General features: G+C 53.1%; 2 protein-coding genes across 3 annotated transcripts in view; both read right to left on the bottom strand.

Annotated features, from left to right (window-relative positions):
- The window catches only part of TMEM165 (transmembrane protein 165), a 35,619-nt gene extending 31,890 nt beyond the window's left edge, over positions 1-3,729 (bottom strand). The window contains exon 1 of the mRNA XM_032944952.2: positions 2,916-3,729. Coding sequence (XP_032800843.1) covers positions 2,916-3,029 — 114 coding nt within the window. The 5' untranslated portion in view covers positions 3,030-3,729. The remainder of the gene's footprint in view (positions 1-2,915) is intronic.
- A 3,411-nt stretch (positions 3,730-7,140) lies between these two features.
- On the bottom strand, positions 7,141-19,651 carry SNRNP27 (small nuclear ribonucleoprotein U4/U6.U5 subunit 27). Of its 2 annotated transcripts, none has more exons than XM_076057553.1 (7): positions 19,378-19,651; positions 17,787-17,943; positions 15,050-15,156; positions 12,783-12,865; positions 9,935-9,999; positions 9,080-9,171; positions 7,141-7,442 (listed from the first exon to the last, which is right to left on the bottom strand). In XM_076057553.1, exons 1-6 carry the CDS (start codon positions 19,415-19,417, stop codon positions 9,117-9,119), a joined length of 507 nt encoding a protein of 168 aa, XP_075913668.1. In that variant the 5' UTR covers positions 19,418-19,651; the 3' UTR covers positions 7,141-7,442; positions 9,080-9,116. The 2 variants fall into 2 exon arrangements, with proteins under 2 accessions (XP_075913668.1, XP_032800844.1); XM_032944953.2 differs by having other exon boundaries at positions 7,141-7,400; positions 19,378-19,650.
- Positions 19,652-20,154: the final 503 nt, after the last annotated feature.

The following is a 20,154-nucleotide window of genomic DNA, read 5'->3' as shown; positions in this document are numbered from 1 at the left end:
GGTGAGGTAGTTAATATATTTAGTCACCGTGATGATGATGATAGAGAGAGACATGCAGACTCCAAATATACAAGCGTCAGGGTCAGGATCCAACCCATTACCTCCTCTACACCAGGCGAGGTAGTTAACATCTACATAGCCACCGTGGTGTCAGGGTCGGTATCGAACCCAGACAATCCCCACCCCCAATCACGCAGGGCATGGTGGCAGAGTCCACATACACACAGAGAAAAGCCATTCACACCCCTACAAACCCTATCATTACACTCCCACGGGGCTCTGTGTTAATCACTGAGACTCGCAGAGCCAGACTAAGGCTCCCACAGGGTACAGTATTAATCACTGAGACTCACAGAGCCAGACAAAGGCTCCCATAGGGTACAGTATTAATCACTGAGACTCGCAGAGCCAGAGTAGGGCTCCCACAGAGTGCAGTGTTAATCACTGAGCTCCCACAGGGTTCAGTGTTAATCACAGAGACTCACAGAGCCAGACTAAGGCTGCCATATGGTTCAGCATTAATTACCGAGACTCAGAGCCAGACTAAGGCTCCCCATAGGGTTGAATGTTAATCATTGAGGCTCAGAGCCAGACTAAGGCTCCCCATAGGGTTGAATGTTAATCATTGAGGCTCAGAGCCAGACTAAGGCTTCCCATAGAGTTCAATGTTAATTATTGAGCTCCCATAGGGCTCAGTGTTAATCACTGAGACTCACAGAGCCAGACTAAGACTCCCACAGGGTTCAAGGTTAATCACTGAGACTTGCAGAGCCAGACTAAAGCTCCCACAGGGTTCAGTGTCAATTACTGAGACTCACAGATCCAGACTAAGACTCCCACAGGGTTCAGTGTTAATCACTGAGACTCACAGAGCCAGACTAAGGCTCCCACAGGGTTCAGTGTCAATTACTGAGACTCACAGAGCCAGACAAAGGTTCCCACAGGGTTCAGTGTTAATCACTGAGACTCGCAGAGCCAGACTAAAGCTCCCACAGGGTTCAGTGCTAATCACTGAGACTCACAGAGCCAGACTAAGGCTCCCACAGGGTTCAGTGTCAATTACTGAGACTCACAGAGCCAGACTAAAGCTCCCATAGGGTTCAGTGTTAATTACTGAGACTCGCAGAGCCAGACTAAGGCTCCCACAGGGTTCAGTGTTAATTACTGAGACTCGCAGAGCCAGACTAAGGCTCCCACAGGGTTCAGTGTTAATCACTGAGACTCACAGAGCCAGACTAAGGCTCCCACAGGGTTCAGTGTTAATCACTGAGACTCACAGAGCCAGACTAAGGCTCCCACAGGGTTCAGTGTCAATTACTGAGACTCACAGAGCCAGACTAAGACTCCCACAGGGTTCAGTGTTAATCACTGAGACTCACAGAGCCAGACTAAGGCTCCCACAGGGTTCAGTGTCAATTACTGAGACTCACAGAGCCAGACTAAGGTTCCCACAGGGTTCAGTGTTAATTACTGAGACTCGCAGAGCCAGACTAAGACTCCCACAGGGTTCAGTGCTAATCACTGAGACTCACAGAGCCAGACTAAGGCTCCCACAGGGTTCAGTGTCAATTACTGAGACTCACAGAGCCAGACTAAAGCTCCCATAGGGTTCAGTGTTAATTACTGAGACTCGCAGAGCCAGACTAAGGCTCCCACAGGGTTCAGTGTTAATTACTGAGACTCGCAGAGCCAGACTAAGGCTCCCACAGGGTTCAGTGTTAATCACTGAGACTCACAGAGCCAGACTAAGGCTCCCACAGGGTTCAGTGTTAATCACTGAGACTCACAGAGCCAGACTAAGGCTCCCACAGGGTTCAGTGTTAATCACTGAGACTCACAGAGTCAGACTAAGGCTCCCACAGGGTTCAGTGTTAATCACTGAGACTCACAATAGGTTTCAGTGTTAATCACTGAGACCCGCAGAGCCAGACAAAGGCTCCCCATAGGGTCCAATGTTAATCAGTGAGGATCACAAAACCAGACTAAGGCTCCCCATAGGTCTCAGTGTTAATAACTGAGACTCAAAGAGTGAATGACAAAGTGAATCCGTGACTGAGTTACCGAGCGAATGATTGAGCAACTAAGTGAGTGACTGAACAACTGAGTGATTGATTGAGTGATTTAGTGAATTAGTGACTGAGTGATCGACAGAGTGACTGCATGAGTGACTCAGTGAATGACTGAGCAACTGAATTAATGACTGAATGAGTGACAGAGTGAGCGACTAAGTGAGTGACTTACTAAATGACTGTGAGTGACTAAATTAATCACTGAATGAGTGACTGAGTGAATGACTGTGTGAAAGTGTGACAGTGACTGACTGAGTGTCCGAGTGATTGACTGAGTGAATGAGTGAGTAACTGAGTGGCTGACTGAGTGTGTGAATGAGTACGTTAGTGACTGATTGAGTGAGTGGCTGGGTGAATGACCGAGTGACTGTATGAATGAGTGAGTTAGTGACTGATTGAGTGAATGACTGAGTGAATGACTGAGTCTGTGACTGAGTGAGTGGTTGAGTGAATGACTGAGTGAGTGACTGTGTGAATGAGTGACTGAGTGACTCAGTGACTGAGTGGCTTAGTGAATGACTGAGTGGGTGACTGTGTGAATGAGTGAGTGACTGAGTGACTATCTGATTGAGTGGCTGAGTGAATGTCTGAGTGAGTGACTGAATGAGTGACTGAGTGAATGACAGTGTGAATGACTGAATGAGTGACTGAGTGAATGACAGTGTGAATGAATGACTGAATGAGTGACTGAGTGAATGACAGTGTGAATGACTGAATGAATGACAGTGTGAATGACTGAATGAATGACTGAGTGAATGACTGAGTGAATGACTGAATGAGTGACTGAGTGAATGACAGTGTAAATGAGTGAATGAATGACTGAGTGAGGGAGCGAGTCGTTCCCACCTTAACTTCGTTCCTCGCCTCCTGCGGCACCGCTGTAGCGAATGCGACGAGGAGGAGCACGAGGAAGAGGTGGAGGAGGAGGTGAGGGGCCGAGTGGCTGCCGGACCACCGCATGGTCGCATGCGACGCGGCTACAACGTCCAGGCGACGTTCGGGTTGACGTTCGAATGTTCAAGGCGACGTTCGGGCGACGTTCGGGTTGACGTTCGGGTTGACGTTCGAAAGTTCAAGGAGACGTTCGGGCGACTTTCGTGTTGACGTTCGGGATGACGTTCGGGTTGACGTTCGAAAGTTCAAAGAGACGTTCGGGTTGACGTTCGAATGTTCAATGAGACGTTCGGGCGAGTAGCGTCAAAGCCAACGACGTCAAAGGAAAGTCAAAAAGCAACGTTCAAGCAACGTCGGAGGAATGTCCCCGCAACGTCAAAAGCGACGTCCAGGAAAGGTCAAAGGAATGTCCGGGAAACTTCAAAGGCAACGTCAAAGCAACGTCCAGGCAACGTCCAGCCAACGTCCAAGCACCGATCAACGTCCGGGAAACGTCCAGACGACGTCCAGGCGACGTCCAAGCACCGATCAACGTTCAGCCAACGTTCATGCAACGTTCAGCCAACGTTCAGCCAACGTTCATGCAACGTCCAGCCGACGTCCAAGCAGCGATCAACGTCCAGCCAGCGTCCAAGCACCGATGAACGTCCAGTCAACGTCCAGGCGACGTCTCCTTCGCTCTCGCTGCGAGTCGCCGCTAGCACGCCGGTCTACTACGGGCATCCATGTTGTCACTACCGGGGGGGAGGCGCAGGGGGATGACGACAACGGCTGAGGGGGGGGGGCGACGAGAGTCAACCAGCGGCCATCTTAAGTGGGGGGAGGTGCGTTTAAAACGATGTCAATGGGAAGCGGCCATCTTACGTAGGGGCGGGGGATTTTTTTGTTCGCTACGCGAGTCGATGTCAAGCGGCCATCTTACGTGGGTGTTCAGATTAAGAAAGTGAACGGGAAGCGGTCATTTTACGTAGGGGTGGTGGTTAACGCGAGTCGATGGCAGGCGGCCATCTTGCGTAGGGAGAATTTACGCTGGTCGATAAGAGCGGCCATCTTGGGTGAGGTGGTTTATGCCGCAAAGACGACAAGAGCGGCCATCTTAGGTCGGGGAAATGTATACCGTAAATCAATGCGGGTGGGCATCTTACGTAGGGGGAATTTACAACACAAAATCGATAGGAGCGGCCATCTTGGGTAGGGAGAGGATTGCAAAGCATCACGGTGGCGAGATGTTAACTACCTGTCCTGGTCTACAGGAGTACGTGGGTTCGACCCCGACCCTGATGAGATGTTGACTACCTCGCCTGGTATACAGGAGGTTGTGGGTTCAATCTCGACCCTGCGAGATGTTGACTACCTCGCCTGGCCTACAGGAGGTCGTGGGTTCAATCTCGACCCTGATGAGATTTTGACTACCTCGCCAGGTCTACAGGTCGTGGGTTCAATCTCGACCCTGCGAGATGTTGACTACCTCGCCTGGTATACAGGAGGGCGTGGGTTCGACCCCGACCCTGAAATGTTGACGACCTCGCCTGGTCTACAGGAGGTCGTGGGTTCGACCCCGACCCTGCGAGATGTTGACTACCTCACCTGGTACGCAGGAGGGCGTGGGTTCCATCCTGGACCGTACCTAGGGGAGGCCCAGGACCAGTTCAGATGATCGTCGCTGGTGTTGGCCAAGAGCGGGAATCGAACTCAGGTCACGAAGGGCTGCACCACTGCTCCCCACTATCATGACCACTACCTTTAACATGACCACCATCACCACAACCACCACCATCATGACCACTACCCTCCAACATGACCACCATCACCACAACCACCACCACCATCATGATCACTACCCTCCAACATGACCACCATCACCACAACCACCACCACAATCATGACCACCACCTCCAACATGACCACCATCACTATGACCACCACCTCCAACATGACCACCATCACCACAACCACCATGACCACTACCCTCCAACATGACCACCATCACCACAACCACCATCATGACCACTACCCTCCAACATGACCACCATCACCACAACCACCACAACCACCATCATGACCACTACCTTTAACATGACCACCATCACCACAACCACCACAACCACCATCATGACCACCACCTCCAACATCACCACAACCACCACCACCATGGTGGCTAGACGGTGGAGGTGTTTGTATTGTGGGGAGCGGTGGTGTAGCGCTTAGCGACCAGCGACGATTATCTGAACCGGTCCTGGGCCTCCCCTAGGTTGACTCAGACTAAAAAAATAGTTACATGGTGCAGTGGTGTGTAAACATCGCCACAGGGGAGAGACAAAGGTGGCCGAGCATGGTGCTGGCCACCCACCCCCTCTGTGTTCGCCAGTGGCTGGCCTTAGTAGGTCGCTCGCTAACAGCACTTGCCCCGAACAGCCCTGTTAGAGGCTATGCGGGGGGTCTTTGTCTTACGAGCGTATTGAGGGGAGCGGTGGTGCAGCGGTTAGCACCCTGTGCTGCGCAACGAACCCGCCTCTCACCAGAGTTGGATTCCCACTCAAGGCCACCAACACCCAGTGAGTGGGATTATCTGAACGGGTTCTGGGCCTCCTCTAGGCACGGTCTGGGATCCAACCCACGTCCTCCTGCGTACCAGGCGAGGTAGTCAACATCTCGTCAGGGTCGGGAATCGAGCCCACGTCCTCCTGCGTACCGGGCGAGGTAGTCAACATCTCGTTAGGGTCCAGGATCGAATCCAAGATCGCCTGTGTACTAGGCGATGTAGTCAACATCTCATTAGGGTCAGGATCGAACCCACGTCCTGTGTACCAGGTGAGGTAGTCAACATCTCATTAGGGTCAGGATCGAACCCACGTCCTCTTGTGTACTAACTAGGTGAGGTAGTCAACATCTCATTAGGGTCAGGATCGAACCCACATCCTCCTGTGTACCAGGTGAGGTAGTCAACATCTCGTTAGGGTCCAGGATCGAATCCAAGATCGCCTGTGTACTAGGCAAGGTAGTCAACATCTCATTAGGGTCAGGATCGAACCCACGTCCTCTTGTGTACTAACTAGGTGAGGTAGTCAACATCTCATTAGGGTCAGGATCGAACCCACGTCCTCCTGTGTACCAGGCGAGGTAGTCAACATCTCATTAGGGTCAGGATCGAACCCACATCCTGTGTACCAGGTGAGGTAGTCAACATCTCATTAGGGTCAGGATCGAAGCCACGTCCTCCTGTGTACCAGGCGAGGTAGTCAACATCTCATTAGGGTCAGGATCGAACCCACATCCTGTGTACCAGGCGAGGTAGTCAACATCTCATTAGGGTCAGGATCGAACCCACGATCTCCTGCGTACCAGGTGAGGTAGTCAACATCTCGTTAGGGTTCAGGATCGAATCCAAGATCGCCTGCGTACTAGGTGAGTTAGTCAACATATCACAAGGTTCAGGCATTGCACCCACTACTTACTGTGTACCAGGCGAGGTAGTCAACATCTACATAGCCACCGTGGTGTCAGGGTCGGGATCAAACCCAGACAATCCCCACCCCCAATCACGCAGGGCATGGTGGCAGTCCACATACACACAGAGAGAAGCCATTCACTCGAGCCCATGTCCTCCTGCGTACCAGGCGAGGTAGTTAATATCTCACAGGGTCTAGGATCGAACCCACAACCTCCTACCTACCAGGCAAGGTAGTTAACATATCACAGGGTTCAGGCATCACACCCACTACTTACTGCGTACCAGGTGAGGTAGTTAACATCTAAAAGGGTTCCGCGATCAAACCCGCGACCTCCTGCGTACCAGGTGAGGTAGTTAATATCTTACGGGGTCTAGAATCGAACCCACAACCCCCTGCGTACCAGGCAAGGTAGTTAACATCTCATCAGGGACGAGATCGAACCCACAATCTCCTGCGTAACCAGATGAGATAGTCAACATCTCACAGAATTCCGAGATCGAATCCATGACCTCCTGCGTACCAGGCGAGGTAGTTAACATCTCATCAGGGATGAGATCTAACCCACAATCTCCTGCGTACAAGGTGAGGTAGTCAACATCTCATCAGGGTCGGGATCGAACCCACGACCTGTGTACCTGGCGAGGTAGTCAACATATCGCAGGATTCAGGCATCGCACCCACGACCTCCTGCGTACCGGGCGAGGTAGTCAACATCTCACAGGACGTCCGAGCCATCTATTTATTTAATAAAATAACAACAACACAACAGAACCGCCCACACCACCACCGTCACACAAATAACCACTTTACATAGCCCACGCTGAACAACCGGCGTCCTGTATTTAACCACGTTCTGTATGTAACCACGTCCTGTATTTAACCACGTCCTGTATTTAACCATTGAGATTGGCCATCCCTTGATGTTTGGTGCTCTCCCTCCCTTCGGATTGCTTTCTCAAAGTCGCTTCTCGACATTCGTGGATCCCTGCAAAGAGAACAGTGGGAGGGTGCATGAGTGGGTGGTTGACTGAGTGGTTGAGTGGGTGAATGAGTGGGTGGGCGAGTGGGTGGGCGAGTGGGTGGGCAAGTGGGTGGGCGAGTGGGTGGGCGAGTGGGTGGGTGAGTGGGTGCGTGGGTGGACGAGTGGGTGGGCGAGTGAGCGAGTATTTAAGTGAGTGGGTGAATGAGCGGTGAGTGTTTGAGTGAGTGGGTGGGAGTCAGTGGATGAGTGGGTGAATGAGTGGGTGGGTTGACCGAGTGGTTGAGTGAGTATTTTAGTGAGTGCTTGAATGAGGCGTTTTGTGAGTAGTTGAGTGTTGTGGTGAACAGTTTGGTGAATGCGTGAGTATGAGTGAGTGAGAGTATGAGTGAGTGTGTGAGTGAGCGGGTGATTGGTTGAATGATTGAGTGGGCGAGTGGGTTGGTGAGTGGTTGAATGGGTGAGTGAGTGTGCGAGTGGGTTGGTGAGTGGTTGAATGAGAGAGTGTGTGAGTGGGTTGGTGAGTGGTTGAATGGGTGAGTGAGTGTGCGAGTGGGTTGGTGAGTGGTTGAATGGGTGAGTGTGAGAGTGGGTTGGTGAGTGGTTGAATGATTGAGTGTGCGAGTGGGTTGGTGAGTGGTTGAATGGGTGAGTGAGTGTGAGAGTGGGTTGGTGAGTGGTTGAATGATTGAGTGTGCGAGTGGGTTGGTGAATGGTTGAATAGGTGAGTGTGTGAGTGGGTTGGTGAGTGGTTGAATGGTTGAGTGTGCGAGTGGGTTGGTGAGTGGTTGAATGGGTGAGTGGGTTGGTGAGTGGTTGAATGGGTGAGTGAGTGAGCGAGTGGGTTAGTGATTGGTTGAATGAGTGAGTGTGCGAGTGGGTTGGTGAGTGGTTGAATGGGTGAGTGAGTGTGAGAGTGGGTTGGTGAGTGGTTGAATGATTGAGTGTGCGAGTGGGTTGGTGAATGGTTGAATGGGTGAGTGTGTGAGTGGGTTGGTGAGTGGTTGAATGGGTGAGTGTGCGAGTGGGTTGGTGAGTGGTTGAATGGGTGAGTGGGTTGGTGAGTGGTTGAATGGGTGAGTGAGTGAGCGAGTGGGTTAGTGATTGGTTGAATGAGTGAGTGTGCGAGTGGGTTGGTGAGTGGTTGAATGGGTGAGTGAGTGTGAGAGTGGGTTGGTGAGTGGTTGAATGATTGAGTGTGCGAGTGGGTTGGTGAATGGTTGAATGGGTGAGTGTGTGAGTGGGTTGGTGAGTGGTTGAATGGGTGAGTGTGCGAGTGGGTTGGTGAGTGGTTGAATGGGTGAGTGGGTTGGTGAGTGGTTGAATGGGTGAGTGAGTGAGCGAGTGGGTTAGTGATTGGTTGAATGAGTGAGTGTGCGAGTGGGTTGGTGAGTGGTTGAATGAGTGAGTGTGCGAGTGGGTTGGTGAGTGAGTGTGTGAGTGGGTTGGTGAGTGGTTGAATGAGTGAGTAAGTGTGCGAGTGGGTTGGTGAGTGGTTGAATGGGTGAGTGGGTTTGTGAGTGGTTGAATGGGTGAGTGAGTGTGCGAGTGGGTTGGTGAGTGGTTGAATGGGTGAGTGGGTGGTGAGTGGTTGAATGAGTGAGTATGCGAGTGGGTTGGTGAGTGGTTGAATGGGTGAGTGAGCAGGTGAGTGAGTGGGGAGAGTCTAACTCAGGATGTCTCACCTGGCGTGGTATCTCTCCCCCTCTCTCTGTGATCAACTCAGGCGATGAAGTCCAGGGGCCGGTTGAAGCCTCCCTTACGGTTCATGTATTGCCTGCAGGCACGGGAAAAGACAGAACTTAGAGACGGTGGGTGAGTGGGTAGGTGGGTGGGTGAGTGGGTAGGTGGGTGGGTAGGTGAGTGGGTGAGTGGGTAGGTGGGTGGGTAGGTGGGTGAGTGGGTGGAAAGGTGAGTGCGTGGGTGGGTGAGTGTGTGAGTGGGTGGGTGAGTGGGTGGGTGAGCGAGTGGGTGGGTTAGTGGGTGAGCGGGTGAGTGGGTGGATGATTAGGTGGGTGGGTGAGTGGGTGAGTGAGTGGGTGAGTGAGTGAGTGAGCGAGCAAATGAATGAGTGACTGGTTGGGTGGGTGAGTAAGTGAGTGGGTGAGTAAGTGAGTGGGTGACTAAGTGAGTGGGTGAGCCAGCGAGTGGGTGGGAAGGAAGGTGAGTGCGTGGATGGGTGAGTGTGTGAGTGGGTGATTAGGTGAGTAAGTGGGTGGGTGAGTGGGTGGGTTAGTGGGTGGGTTAGTGGGTGGGTGAGCGAGTGGGTGGGTTAGTGGGTGAGTGGGTGAGTGGGTGGATGATTAGGTGGGTGGGTGAGTGGGTGAGTGAATGGGTGAGTGAATGGGTGAGTGAGTAAGTGAGTGGGTGAGCCAGCGAGTGGGTGAGCCAGTGAGTGGGTGGGTGAGTGGACGAGTGGGTGGGTGAGTGGACGAGTGAGTGGGTGAGTAAGTGAGTGGGTGAGCCAGCGAGTGGGTGGGTGAGTGGACGAGTGAGTGCCGAGTGATTGGTGAGGGAGTGGTGAGCGAGTGGAGAGTCACCGGTATTTCCGCTTGAGTGAGATGTTGACTGCGTGGGCATTGCTGGCTCCGGCCATGTGCTTCCCCTGTCACCACAACGTCACCACAAAGTTAACACAGCGTCACCACAACGTCACCACAACGTTAACACAGCGTCACCACAACGTTAACACAGCGATACCACAACGTCACGGCAAAGTTAACACAGCGTCACCACAACGTCACCACAACGTCACCACAACGTCACCACAAAGTTAACACAGCGTCACCACAATGTCACCACAAAGTTAACACAGCGTCACCACAACGTCACGGCAAAGTTAACACAACGTCACCACAACATCACCACAACGTCACCACAACGTCACCACAACGTCACCACAGCGTCACCACAACATCACCACAACGTCACCACAGCGTCACAGCAAAGTTAACACAACGTCACCACAACGTCACCACAGCGTCACGGCAAAGTTAACACAACGTCACCACAGCGTCACCACGTCACCACAAAGTTAACACAGCGTCACCACAACGTCACCGCAAAGTTAACACAGCGTCACCACAACGTCACCACAACGTCACCGCAACGTTAACACGTCACAATGTCACAACAAAGTTAACACAACGTTAACCCAAAGTCACCACAAAGTTAACACAACGTCACCACAACATCACGACAACGTTAACACAGCGTCACTACATCGTCACCACAAAGTTAACACAGCGTCACCACAGCGTCACCACAACGTTAACACAACGTCACCACAGCGTCACCACGTCACCACAAAGTTAACACAACGTCACCACAACGTCACCACAAAGTTAACACAGCGTCACCACGTCACCACAACGTTAACACAGCGTCACCACGTCACCACAAAGTTAACACGGCATCACCACAACGTCACGACAAAGTTAACACAGCGTCACCACAACGTTAACACAGCGTCACCACGTCACCACAAAGTTAACACAGCGTCACCACAACATCACGACAACGTTAACACAGCGTCACCACAACGTCACGGCAAAGTTAACACAGCGTCACCACAACGTCACAACGTCACCGCAACGTCACCAGAACGTCACAACATCACCACAACGTTAACACAGCATCACCACAACGTCACCACAACGTCACCACAAAGTTAACACGTCACCACAACGTCACGACAAAGTTAACACAACGTCACCACAACATCACCACAAAGTTAACACAGCGTCACCACAACGTCACCACAAAGTTAACACAGCGTCACCACAACGTCACCACAAAGTTAACACAGCGTCACCACAGCATCACGGCAAAGTTAATACAGCGTCACCACAACGTCACGGCAAAGTTAACACAGCGTCACATCGTCACCACAAAGTTAACACAGCGTCACTACAACGTTAACATAACGTCACCACAGCGTCACCACAGCGTCACCACAACGTCACCACAAAGTTAACACAGCGTCACCACAAAGTTAACACAGCGTCACCACGTCACCACAGCGTCACCACGTCACCACAACGTCACCACAATGTTAACACAGCATCACCACGTCACCACAACGTTAACACAACGTCACAACAAAGTTAACACAACGTCACCACAACGTCACCACAACGGTAACACAGCGTCACCACAGAATCACGGCAAAGTTAACACAGCGTCATCACGTCACCACAAAGTTAACACAGCGTCACCACAACATCACCACAACGTTAACACAGCGTCACCACAACGTCACCACAACGTCACCACAACGTTAACACAGCATCACCACAGCATCACGGCAAAGTTAACACAACGTCACCACAACATCACGACAATGTTAACACAGCGTCAACACGTCACCACAACATCACCACAACGTCACCACAACATCACGACAAAGTTAACACAGCGTCACCACAACGTCACCACAAAGTTAACACAGCGTCACCACAACGTCACCACAAAGTTAACACAGCGTCACCACAACATCACCACAACGTCACCACAACGTCACCACAACGTTAACACAGCGTCACCACAGCGTCACGACAAAGATAACACAGCGTCACCACAGCATCACGGCAAAGTTAACACAGCGTCACCACAACGTCACGGCAAAGTTAACACGTCACCACAGCATCACGGCAAAGTTAACACAGCGTCACCACAACGTCACCACAGCGTCACCACATCGTCACCACAACGTTAACACAGCATCACCACAACGTCACCACAACGTCACCGCAACGTTACATTACCACATGATGGTGACTGTGATGAGGATGGCTGTGATGATGGTGATTGTGGTGATGATGGTGACTGTGTTGATGATGATTGTGACTGTGATGATGGTGACGGTGATAATGATAATTGTGTTGATGAGGATGGCTGTGATGATGATTGTGTTGATGATGGTGACTGTGTTGATGATGATGGTGACTGTGATGATGGTGACTGTGATGAGGATGGCTGTGATGATGATTGTGATGATGATTTGATGACGGTGATAATTGTGATGGTGACTGTGATGATGACTGTGATGATGATGACTGTGATGATTGTGATGATGGTGGTGATGACTGTGATGATTGTGATGATGGTGATGATGACTGTTATGATTATGATGACTGTGATGATTGTGATGACTGTGATGATGACTGATGATGGTGATGATGACTGTGATGATGATGAATGTGATGATGATTTGATGACTGTGATGATTGTGATGATGACTGTGATGATTGTGATGATGACTGTGATGATTGTGATGATGACTGTAATACTTTTGATGATGGTGACTGTGATGATGATGAATGTGATGATTGTGATGATGGTGATGATGGTGATGATGAATGTGATGTTTGATTGCCATCACTCAACCTTGCTTGTCTCGAAGTTGCTGAATCCCATGGTAGCCATCATCTCCATCTCGTCCGGAGTCTGATCGCTCTCCACCTCGACCTCTGTGGGTTCACGATGGTCGTGTCACACACTGGAGATATTGACTACCTCGCATGGTACACAGGAGGACGTGGGTTCGATCCTGACCCTAATGAGATGTTGACTACCTCACCTGGTACAGGGGAGGATGTGGGTTCGATCCTGACCCTAATGAGATGTTGACTACCTCGCCTGGTACACAGGAGGACGTGGGTTCGATCCCAACCCTAATGAGATATTGACTACCTCACTTGGTACACAGGAGGACGTGGGTTCGATCCTGACCCTAATGAGATGTTGACTACCTCGCCTGGTACACAGGAGGACGTGGGTTCGATCCTGACCCTAATGAGATGTTGACTACCTCGCCTGGTACACAGGAGGACGTGGGTTCGATCCCAACCCTAATGAGATGTTGACTACCTCGCCTGGTACACAGGAGGACGTGGGTTCGATCCTGACCCTAATGAGATCTTGACTACCTCACCTGGTACAGGGGAGGATGTGGGTTCGATCCTGACCCTAATGAGATGTTGACTACCTCACCTGGTACACAGGACGTGGGTTCAATCCCAACCCTAATGAGATGTTGACTACCTCGCCTGGTACACAGGAGGACGTGGGTTCGATCCCAACCCTAATGAGATGTTGACTACCTCACCTGGTACACAGGAGGATGTGGGTTCGATCCTGACCCTAATGAGATGTTGACTACCTCACCTGGTACACAGGAGGATGTGGGTTCGATCCTGACCATAATGAGATGTTGACTACCTCACCTGGTACACAGGAGGACGTGGGTTCGATCCTGACCCTAATGAGATGTTGACTACCTCGCCTGGTACACAGGAGGATGTGGGTTCGATCCTGACCCTAATGAGATGTTGACTACCTCACCTGGTACACAGGAGGACGTGGGTTCGATCCTGACCCTAATGAGATGTTGACTACCTCACCTGGTACACAGGAGGATGTGGGTTCGATCCCTACCCTAATGAGATGTTGACTACCTCACCTGGTACGCAGGAGGACGTGGGTTCGATCCTGACCCTAATGAGATGTTGACTACCTCACCTGGTACAGGGGAGGATGTGGGTTCGATCCTGACCCTAATGAGATGTTGACTACCTCACCTGGTACACAGGAGGACGTGGGTTCGATCCCGACCCTAATGAAATGTTGACTACCTCACCTGGTACACAGGAGGACGTGGGTTCGATCCTGACCCTAATGAGATGTTGACTACCTCACCTGGTACACAGGAGGACGTGGGTTCGATCCCAACCCTAATGAGACAGACTCCAAATATATGCTGTATATTTGGAGTCTGTCTCTCTCTCTCATCATCATCACAGTGGCTAGGAGATGTTAACTACCTCGCCTGGCACGCAAGAGGTCATGGGTTCGATCCCTGACCCTGACGATGCCTGTTGCTCTACATTTGGAATTTGCAGTGTCTCTCTATCGCTATGAGTCTCTATGGGTCTCCATGGTTCTTTATGGGTCTCTATGGGTCTCTATGGGCCTCTATAGGCCTCTTATGTATCTCTATTTATCTCTATGGGTCTCTATCTATCTCTATTTATCTCTATGGGTCTCTATATGTCTTTATGGGTCTCTATGTGTCTCTGTGGGTTTGTATGTGTCTCTGTGTGTCTCTATGCGTCTCTATGCATTCAGATTACTATACATTTCCACGTGGTGATGATGATATCGGCCAGGTCGCTTCTGAACAAAGAGCTATATAGCTCAGAGAGGCCTTACACCTGCTAAGATGAACGTAGTTTCAATATTTTAAGAGAAAAATAGCTGGTAGCTTATAGAAAGTTCCCACGTGTAGCCTCTAACATACCCTAGGGGCAAGTTGGTGTTAATAGCAACAAGCAGCAGCGCCTATGAAGGCCGGCACTGTGGGTGAGTGAGTCAATGTGTGAGTGGGTGAGTGAGTGGGTGGGTGAGTGAGTGGCTGAGTGAGTGAGTCGCTGAGTGAGTCACTGAGTGAGTGAGCCAGCGAGTGAGTGAGACAGTGAGTGAGTGAGACAGTGAGTGAGTGAGACAGTGAGTGAGTGAGACAGTGAGTGAGTCACTGAGTGAGTCACTGAGTGAGTGAGTCACTGAGTGAGTGAGTCACTGAGTGAGTGAGTCACTGAGTGAGTGAGTCACTGAGTGAGTGAGTCACTGAGTGAGCCAGCGAGTGAGCCACAAACCCTTGGGCTTGACCTTGCGCTGGGACACGGGAGGGGGCGATGAGAGAATGGGCTCAGAGGTGTGACGCGTCGGAGACACGGAGACGGAGCGTGGACGACGTGGAGATCTGGGGACAGAAAGCAGACAGAGAGACCGAGAGAGAGACAGACACAGAGAGAGACAAAGAAAGAGACAAGGAGAGAGAGAGACAGAGATAGAGACAGAGAGAGAAACAGAGAGAGACATAGAGAAAGACAGCGAGAGAGAGACAAAGAGACAGTGAGATATCAGAGTCACACAGATAAAGTACGAGTGTGATGAGTTATTCGATGAGTGGATGAGTGGGTGATTGAGTGAGCGGGTGAGTGCGCGGGTGAGTGAGCGTGTGAGTGAGCGAGTGGGTGAGTGACCGGGTGAGTGAGTGTGTGAGAGTGAGTGAGTGAGCGGGTGAGTGAGTGTGTGGGCGAGTGAGTGGGTGGGTGAGCGGGTGGGTGGGTGAGTGTGTCAGTGGGTGGGTTAGTGAGCTGGGTGGGCGGGTAAAGGGATAGGTGAGTGGGTGTGTAAGTGGGTAGGTGAGTGGGTGGGTGAGTTTAGGAGTGAGTAGATGAGTGAGTCAGTGAGCAGAAGATGAGTGAGTGGCAGATTCTGAGTGAATGAGTTTATGAGTGAGTGCGTGTATGAGTAAGAGGATGAGCACGTCTGTGAGTGAGTGGGTGACTGAGTGAGCAAGTGAGTGACTGACTGAGTGGACGAGTGAGTGAGCGAGTGGATGACTGAGTGACTGACTGAGTGAGCAGGTTAGTGAGTAAGCGATTGGGTGAGCGAGTGAGTAGGTGGCTGAGTGAGCGAGCGGATGACCGACTGACTGACTGAGCAGGCGAGTGAGCGAGCGATTGGGTGAGTGAGTGGATGAGTCAGTGAGTGACTGAGTGAGTGAGCGGGTGATTGGGTGAGCGAGTGGATCACTGACTGAGTGGGTGAGTGATTGGGTGAGTGAGTGGATGAGTCAGTGAGTGACTGAGTGAGTGAGCGGGTGATTGGGTGAGCGAGCGATTGGATGAGCGAGCGATTGGATGAGCGAGCGAATGACTGACTGAGTGAGTGAGCGAGTGGATCACTGATTGACTGAGCCGGTGTGCGATTGGGTGAGTGAGCGATTGGGTGAGTAAATGGGTGAGGGTGCGATTGGATGAGCGAGCAAGTGACTGAGTGAGTGAGCGGATCATTGATTGACTGAGCGGGTGAGCGATTGGCAGAGTGAGTGACTTAGTGAGCGATTGGGTGAACGAGCAAGTGGATGACTGACTGAGTGAGTGTGTGAGCGATTGGGTGAGTTAAGTGATTCAGTGAGCGACTGGCAGAGTGAGCGAGCGGATGGATGACCGACCCACTGACTGAGCGATTGGGTGAGTGGGTGAACGAGTGGGTGAGTGGGTGAGTGGATGACTGATAACTGAGTGGGTGAGCAATTGGGTGAGTAAGTGAGCGATTGGGTGAGCGAGCGAGTGAGTGGGTGATTGAGTGGATGAGCGAGTGTATGACTGAGTGAGTGGGTGAGGAATTGGGTGAGTGAGCGAGCGATTGGGTGAGTGAGCGAGTGAGTGGGTGATTGAGTGGGTGAGCGAGTGGATGACTGAGTGGGTGAGTGAGCGAGTGAGTGGGTGAGCGAGCGAGTGGGTGATTGAGTGGGTGAGCGAGTGGATGACTGAGTGGGTGAGGAATTGGGTGAGTGAGCGAGCGATTGGGTGAGTGAGCGAGTGAGTGAGTGATTGAGTGGGTGAGCGAGTGGATGACTGAGTGAGTGGGTGAGCGATTGGGTGAGTGAGCGAGCGATTGGGCGAGTGAGCGAGTGGGTGGGTGAGCGAGTGGATGACTGACTGATTGAGTGGGTGAGCGAGTGGATGACTGAGTGAGTGGGTGAGCGAGTGAGTGAGCGAGTGAGTGGGTGAGCGAGTGGATGACTGACTGAGTGGGTGAGCGAGTGGATAACTGACTGAGTGAGTGGGTGAGCGATTGGGTGAGTGAGCGAGTGAGTGATTGAGTGGGTGAGCGAGTGGATGACTGACTGAGTGGGTAAGTGAGTGGATGACTGAGTGAGTGGGTGAGCGAGTGGATGACTGACTGAGTGGGTGAGTGAGTGGATGACTGAGTGAGTGGGTGAGCGAGTGGATGACTGACTGAGTGAGTGGGTGAGCGAGTGGATGACTGAGTGAGTGGGTGAGCGATTGGGTGAGTGAGCGAGTGAGCGAGTGGATGACTGAGTGAGTGGGTGAGCGAGTGAGTGAGTGGGTAAGCGAGTGGATGACTGACTGAGTGAGTGGGTGAGCGAGTGGATGACTGACTGAGTGAGTGGGTGAGCAATTGGGTGAGTGAACCAGTGAGTGATTGAGTGGGTGAGCGAGTGGATGACTGACTGAGTGGGTGAGTGAGTGGATGACTGAGTGAGTGGGTGAGCGAGTGGATGACTGACTGAGTGGGTGAGTGAGTGGATGACTGAGTGAGTGGGTGAGCGAGTGGATGACTGACCGAGTGAGTGGGTGAGCGAGTGGATGACTGAGTGGGTGAGCGATTGGGTGAGTGAGCGAGTGGATGACTGAGTGAGTGGGTGAGCGAGTGAGTGAGTGGGTGAGCGAGTGGATGACTGACTGAGTGAGTGGGTGAGCGAGTGGATGACTGACTGAGTGAGTGGGTGAGCGATTGGGTGAGTGAGCGAGTGAGTGGGGGAGCAATTGGGTGAGCGAGCGAGCGACTTCTCACCGCGACCGTCGCCGGTATGGCGACCGCGATGAGCGTGAGGGCGACCGCCTCCGCTCTCTCTTGGCTGGCTCCCTCTTGGCTGGCTCCCGAGGATCGCGAGCCTCACGGGGATCGCGAGCCTCACGAGCCTGCCTCTTACGAGGCTCCCGAGAGCCTCCTGGATTCGGGAAGAGGGAGACACGGGGAGAAGGGAGACACGGGGAGGGAGACACGGGGAGGGGGAGGGAGACACGGGGAGGGAGACACGGGGAGGAGGGAGACACGGGGAGGGAGAGGGAGACACGGGGAGGAGGGAGACACGGGGAGGAGGGAGACACGGGGAGGGAGACACGGGGAGGAGACGGGGGGAGGAGACACGGGGAGGAGGAGGGAGACACGGGGAGAAGGGATACACGGGGAGACACGAGGAAGAGGGAGACACGAGGAAGAGGGAGACACGGGGAGAAGGGAGACACGGGGAGGGAGACACGGGGAGGGGGAGGGAGACACGGGGAGGGGGAGGGAGACACGGGGAGGGGGGAGACACGGGGAGGAGACACGGGGAGACACGGGGAGGGAGACACGGGGAGAAGGGAGACACGGGGAGGGAGACACGGGGAGGGGGGAGACACGGGGAGGAGACACGGGGAGGAGGGAGACACGGGGAGAAGGGAGACACGGGGAGACACGGGGAGGAGACACGGGGGGGAGGGAGACACGGGGAGGAGACACGGGGGGGAGGAGGGAGACACGGGGAGAAGGGAGACACGGGGAGACACGGGGAGGTGGAGACACGGGGAAGAGGGAGACACGGGGAGAAGGGAGACACGGGGAGGAGGGAGACACGGGGAGGGATAGGGAGACACGGGGAGGAGGGAGACACGGGGAGGAGGGAGACACGGGGAGAAGGGAGACAGGGGGAGGAGGGAGACACGGGGAGAGGGGAGACACGGGGAGGAGACACGGGATGGAGGAGGGAGACAGAAGGGAGACACGGGGAGAAGGGAGACACGGGGAGGGAGACACGGGGAGGAGGGAGACACGGGGGGGAGGAGACACGGGGAGGAGACACGGGGAGGAGACACGGGGAGGAGGAGGGAGACACGGGGAGGAGACACGGGGAGGGAGAGGGAGACATGGGGAGGGAGAGACGGGGAGGGGGGAGGAGGGAGACACAGGGAGAAGGGAGACACGGGGGGGAGAAGGGAGACACGGGGGGGAGGAGGGAGACACGGGGAGAAGGGATACACGGGGAGACACGAGGAAGACACGGGGAGAAGGGAGACACGGGGAGGGAGACACGAGGAAGAGGGAGACACGGGGAGAAGGGAGACACGGGGAGGAGACACGGGGAGGAGGAGGGAGACACGGGGAGGGGGAGGGAGACACGGGGAGGGGGACACGGGGAGATGTTAGCGCTCTCGTCAGTCGAGTGTTGTAGTTCGTAGATCGTCGTAATAGTAACGTGTAGTGTGTCGTAATTATTAGTAGTAATAATTATTAGTTAGTAATAGTAATAATTAGTAATAACGAGTAGTAGTTTGTAATCTGTAAATGTTTGTGGAGGTTTTGGCGACTCCGTAGGCCGCTTAGGCCCCAGCGAGGCGCTCACCTCGCCTAGCCGAGGGCGAACGGCTGCGGCTTCGGCCCATCTCCCGACTCGGCGATCGGAAAACAAACAAATAAACAACAACAAACAAATAAACAACAACAAACAAATAAACAACAACAAAGCGGAACGATTTAGCGCTGATTCGACGCAAACAATTTTTTTAATCAGCCGACTTATGGGGAGGCCGATCTTGAACGCTCACGAACACGAAATGGATAAACAACCAGAGCCGTGACGTCACTCGGCAAGGTTGCGATGACGTCACGTCGCCCGCCGCACACTTGCTCTGAATGACGTCGTCAGACAAGGTTGGGACGACGTCACTTGCACACGCGGGGCCCTTAATCGCGTCACTGGCAATGTTTCGGAGACGTCACGGCACCCGCCACACGCCAAGCCCTGAGTGACGTAATTCGGACAGGTTGCGAAGACGTCACGTCCCCCACACACGTTCGCGTCGAGTGACGTCGCTCGGCAAGGTTGCGATGACGTCACGTCACCCCCCACACGTTCGCGCCGAGTGACGTCTCTCGGCAAGGTTGCGATGGCGTCACGTCACCCAATACCAACAACCGCTAAGTGGCGGTGACGTCACCACGGCGCCTGTGCCAGGCTATGTGCACCTTGAGGCCACGTGAAGTGTTGAAGGCTCGCTGCTGACAGGAGGTCACGTGACAGACCCAGCAGGTGCCATGGGTTTGACATCTGTGCCAGGCTAGGTGCATGAGGAGGTCACGGGACAGACCCAGCAGGTGCCATGGGTTTGACATCTGTGCC

This window comes from Petromyzon marinus, chromosome 83 (genome assembly GCF_048934315.1).
Source record: "Petromyzon marinus isolate PM22_M1 ecotype Great Lakes invasive population chromosome 83, UKy_Petmar_22M1.pri1.0, whole genome shotgun sequence".
Lineage (NCBI taxonomy): Eukaryota > Metazoa > Chordata > Hyperoartia > Petromyzontiformes > Petromyzontidae > Petromyzon > Petromyzon marinus.
This window is presented reverse-complemented; position numbering and strand designations above follow the sequence as displayed.

What these genes read in the sequence shown, in the direction of transcription:
- SNRNP27 (XM_076057553.1), bottom strand. Translation starts at nt 19,417, where the DNA reads ATGGGCCGAAGCCGCAGCCGTTCGCCCTCGGCTAGGCGAG. An exon ending in GCGCAAGGTCAAGCCCAAGG is followed by an intron (nt 12,866 to 15,049) that starts GTTTGTGGCTCA and finishes GTGAACCCACAG; the next exon opens with AGGTCGAGGTGGAGAGCGAT. An exon ending in TCACTCAAGCGGAAATACCG is followed by an intron (nt 9,172 to 9,934) that starts GTGACTCTCCAC and finishes CCGTGCCTGCAG; the next exon opens with GCAATACATGAACCGTAAGG.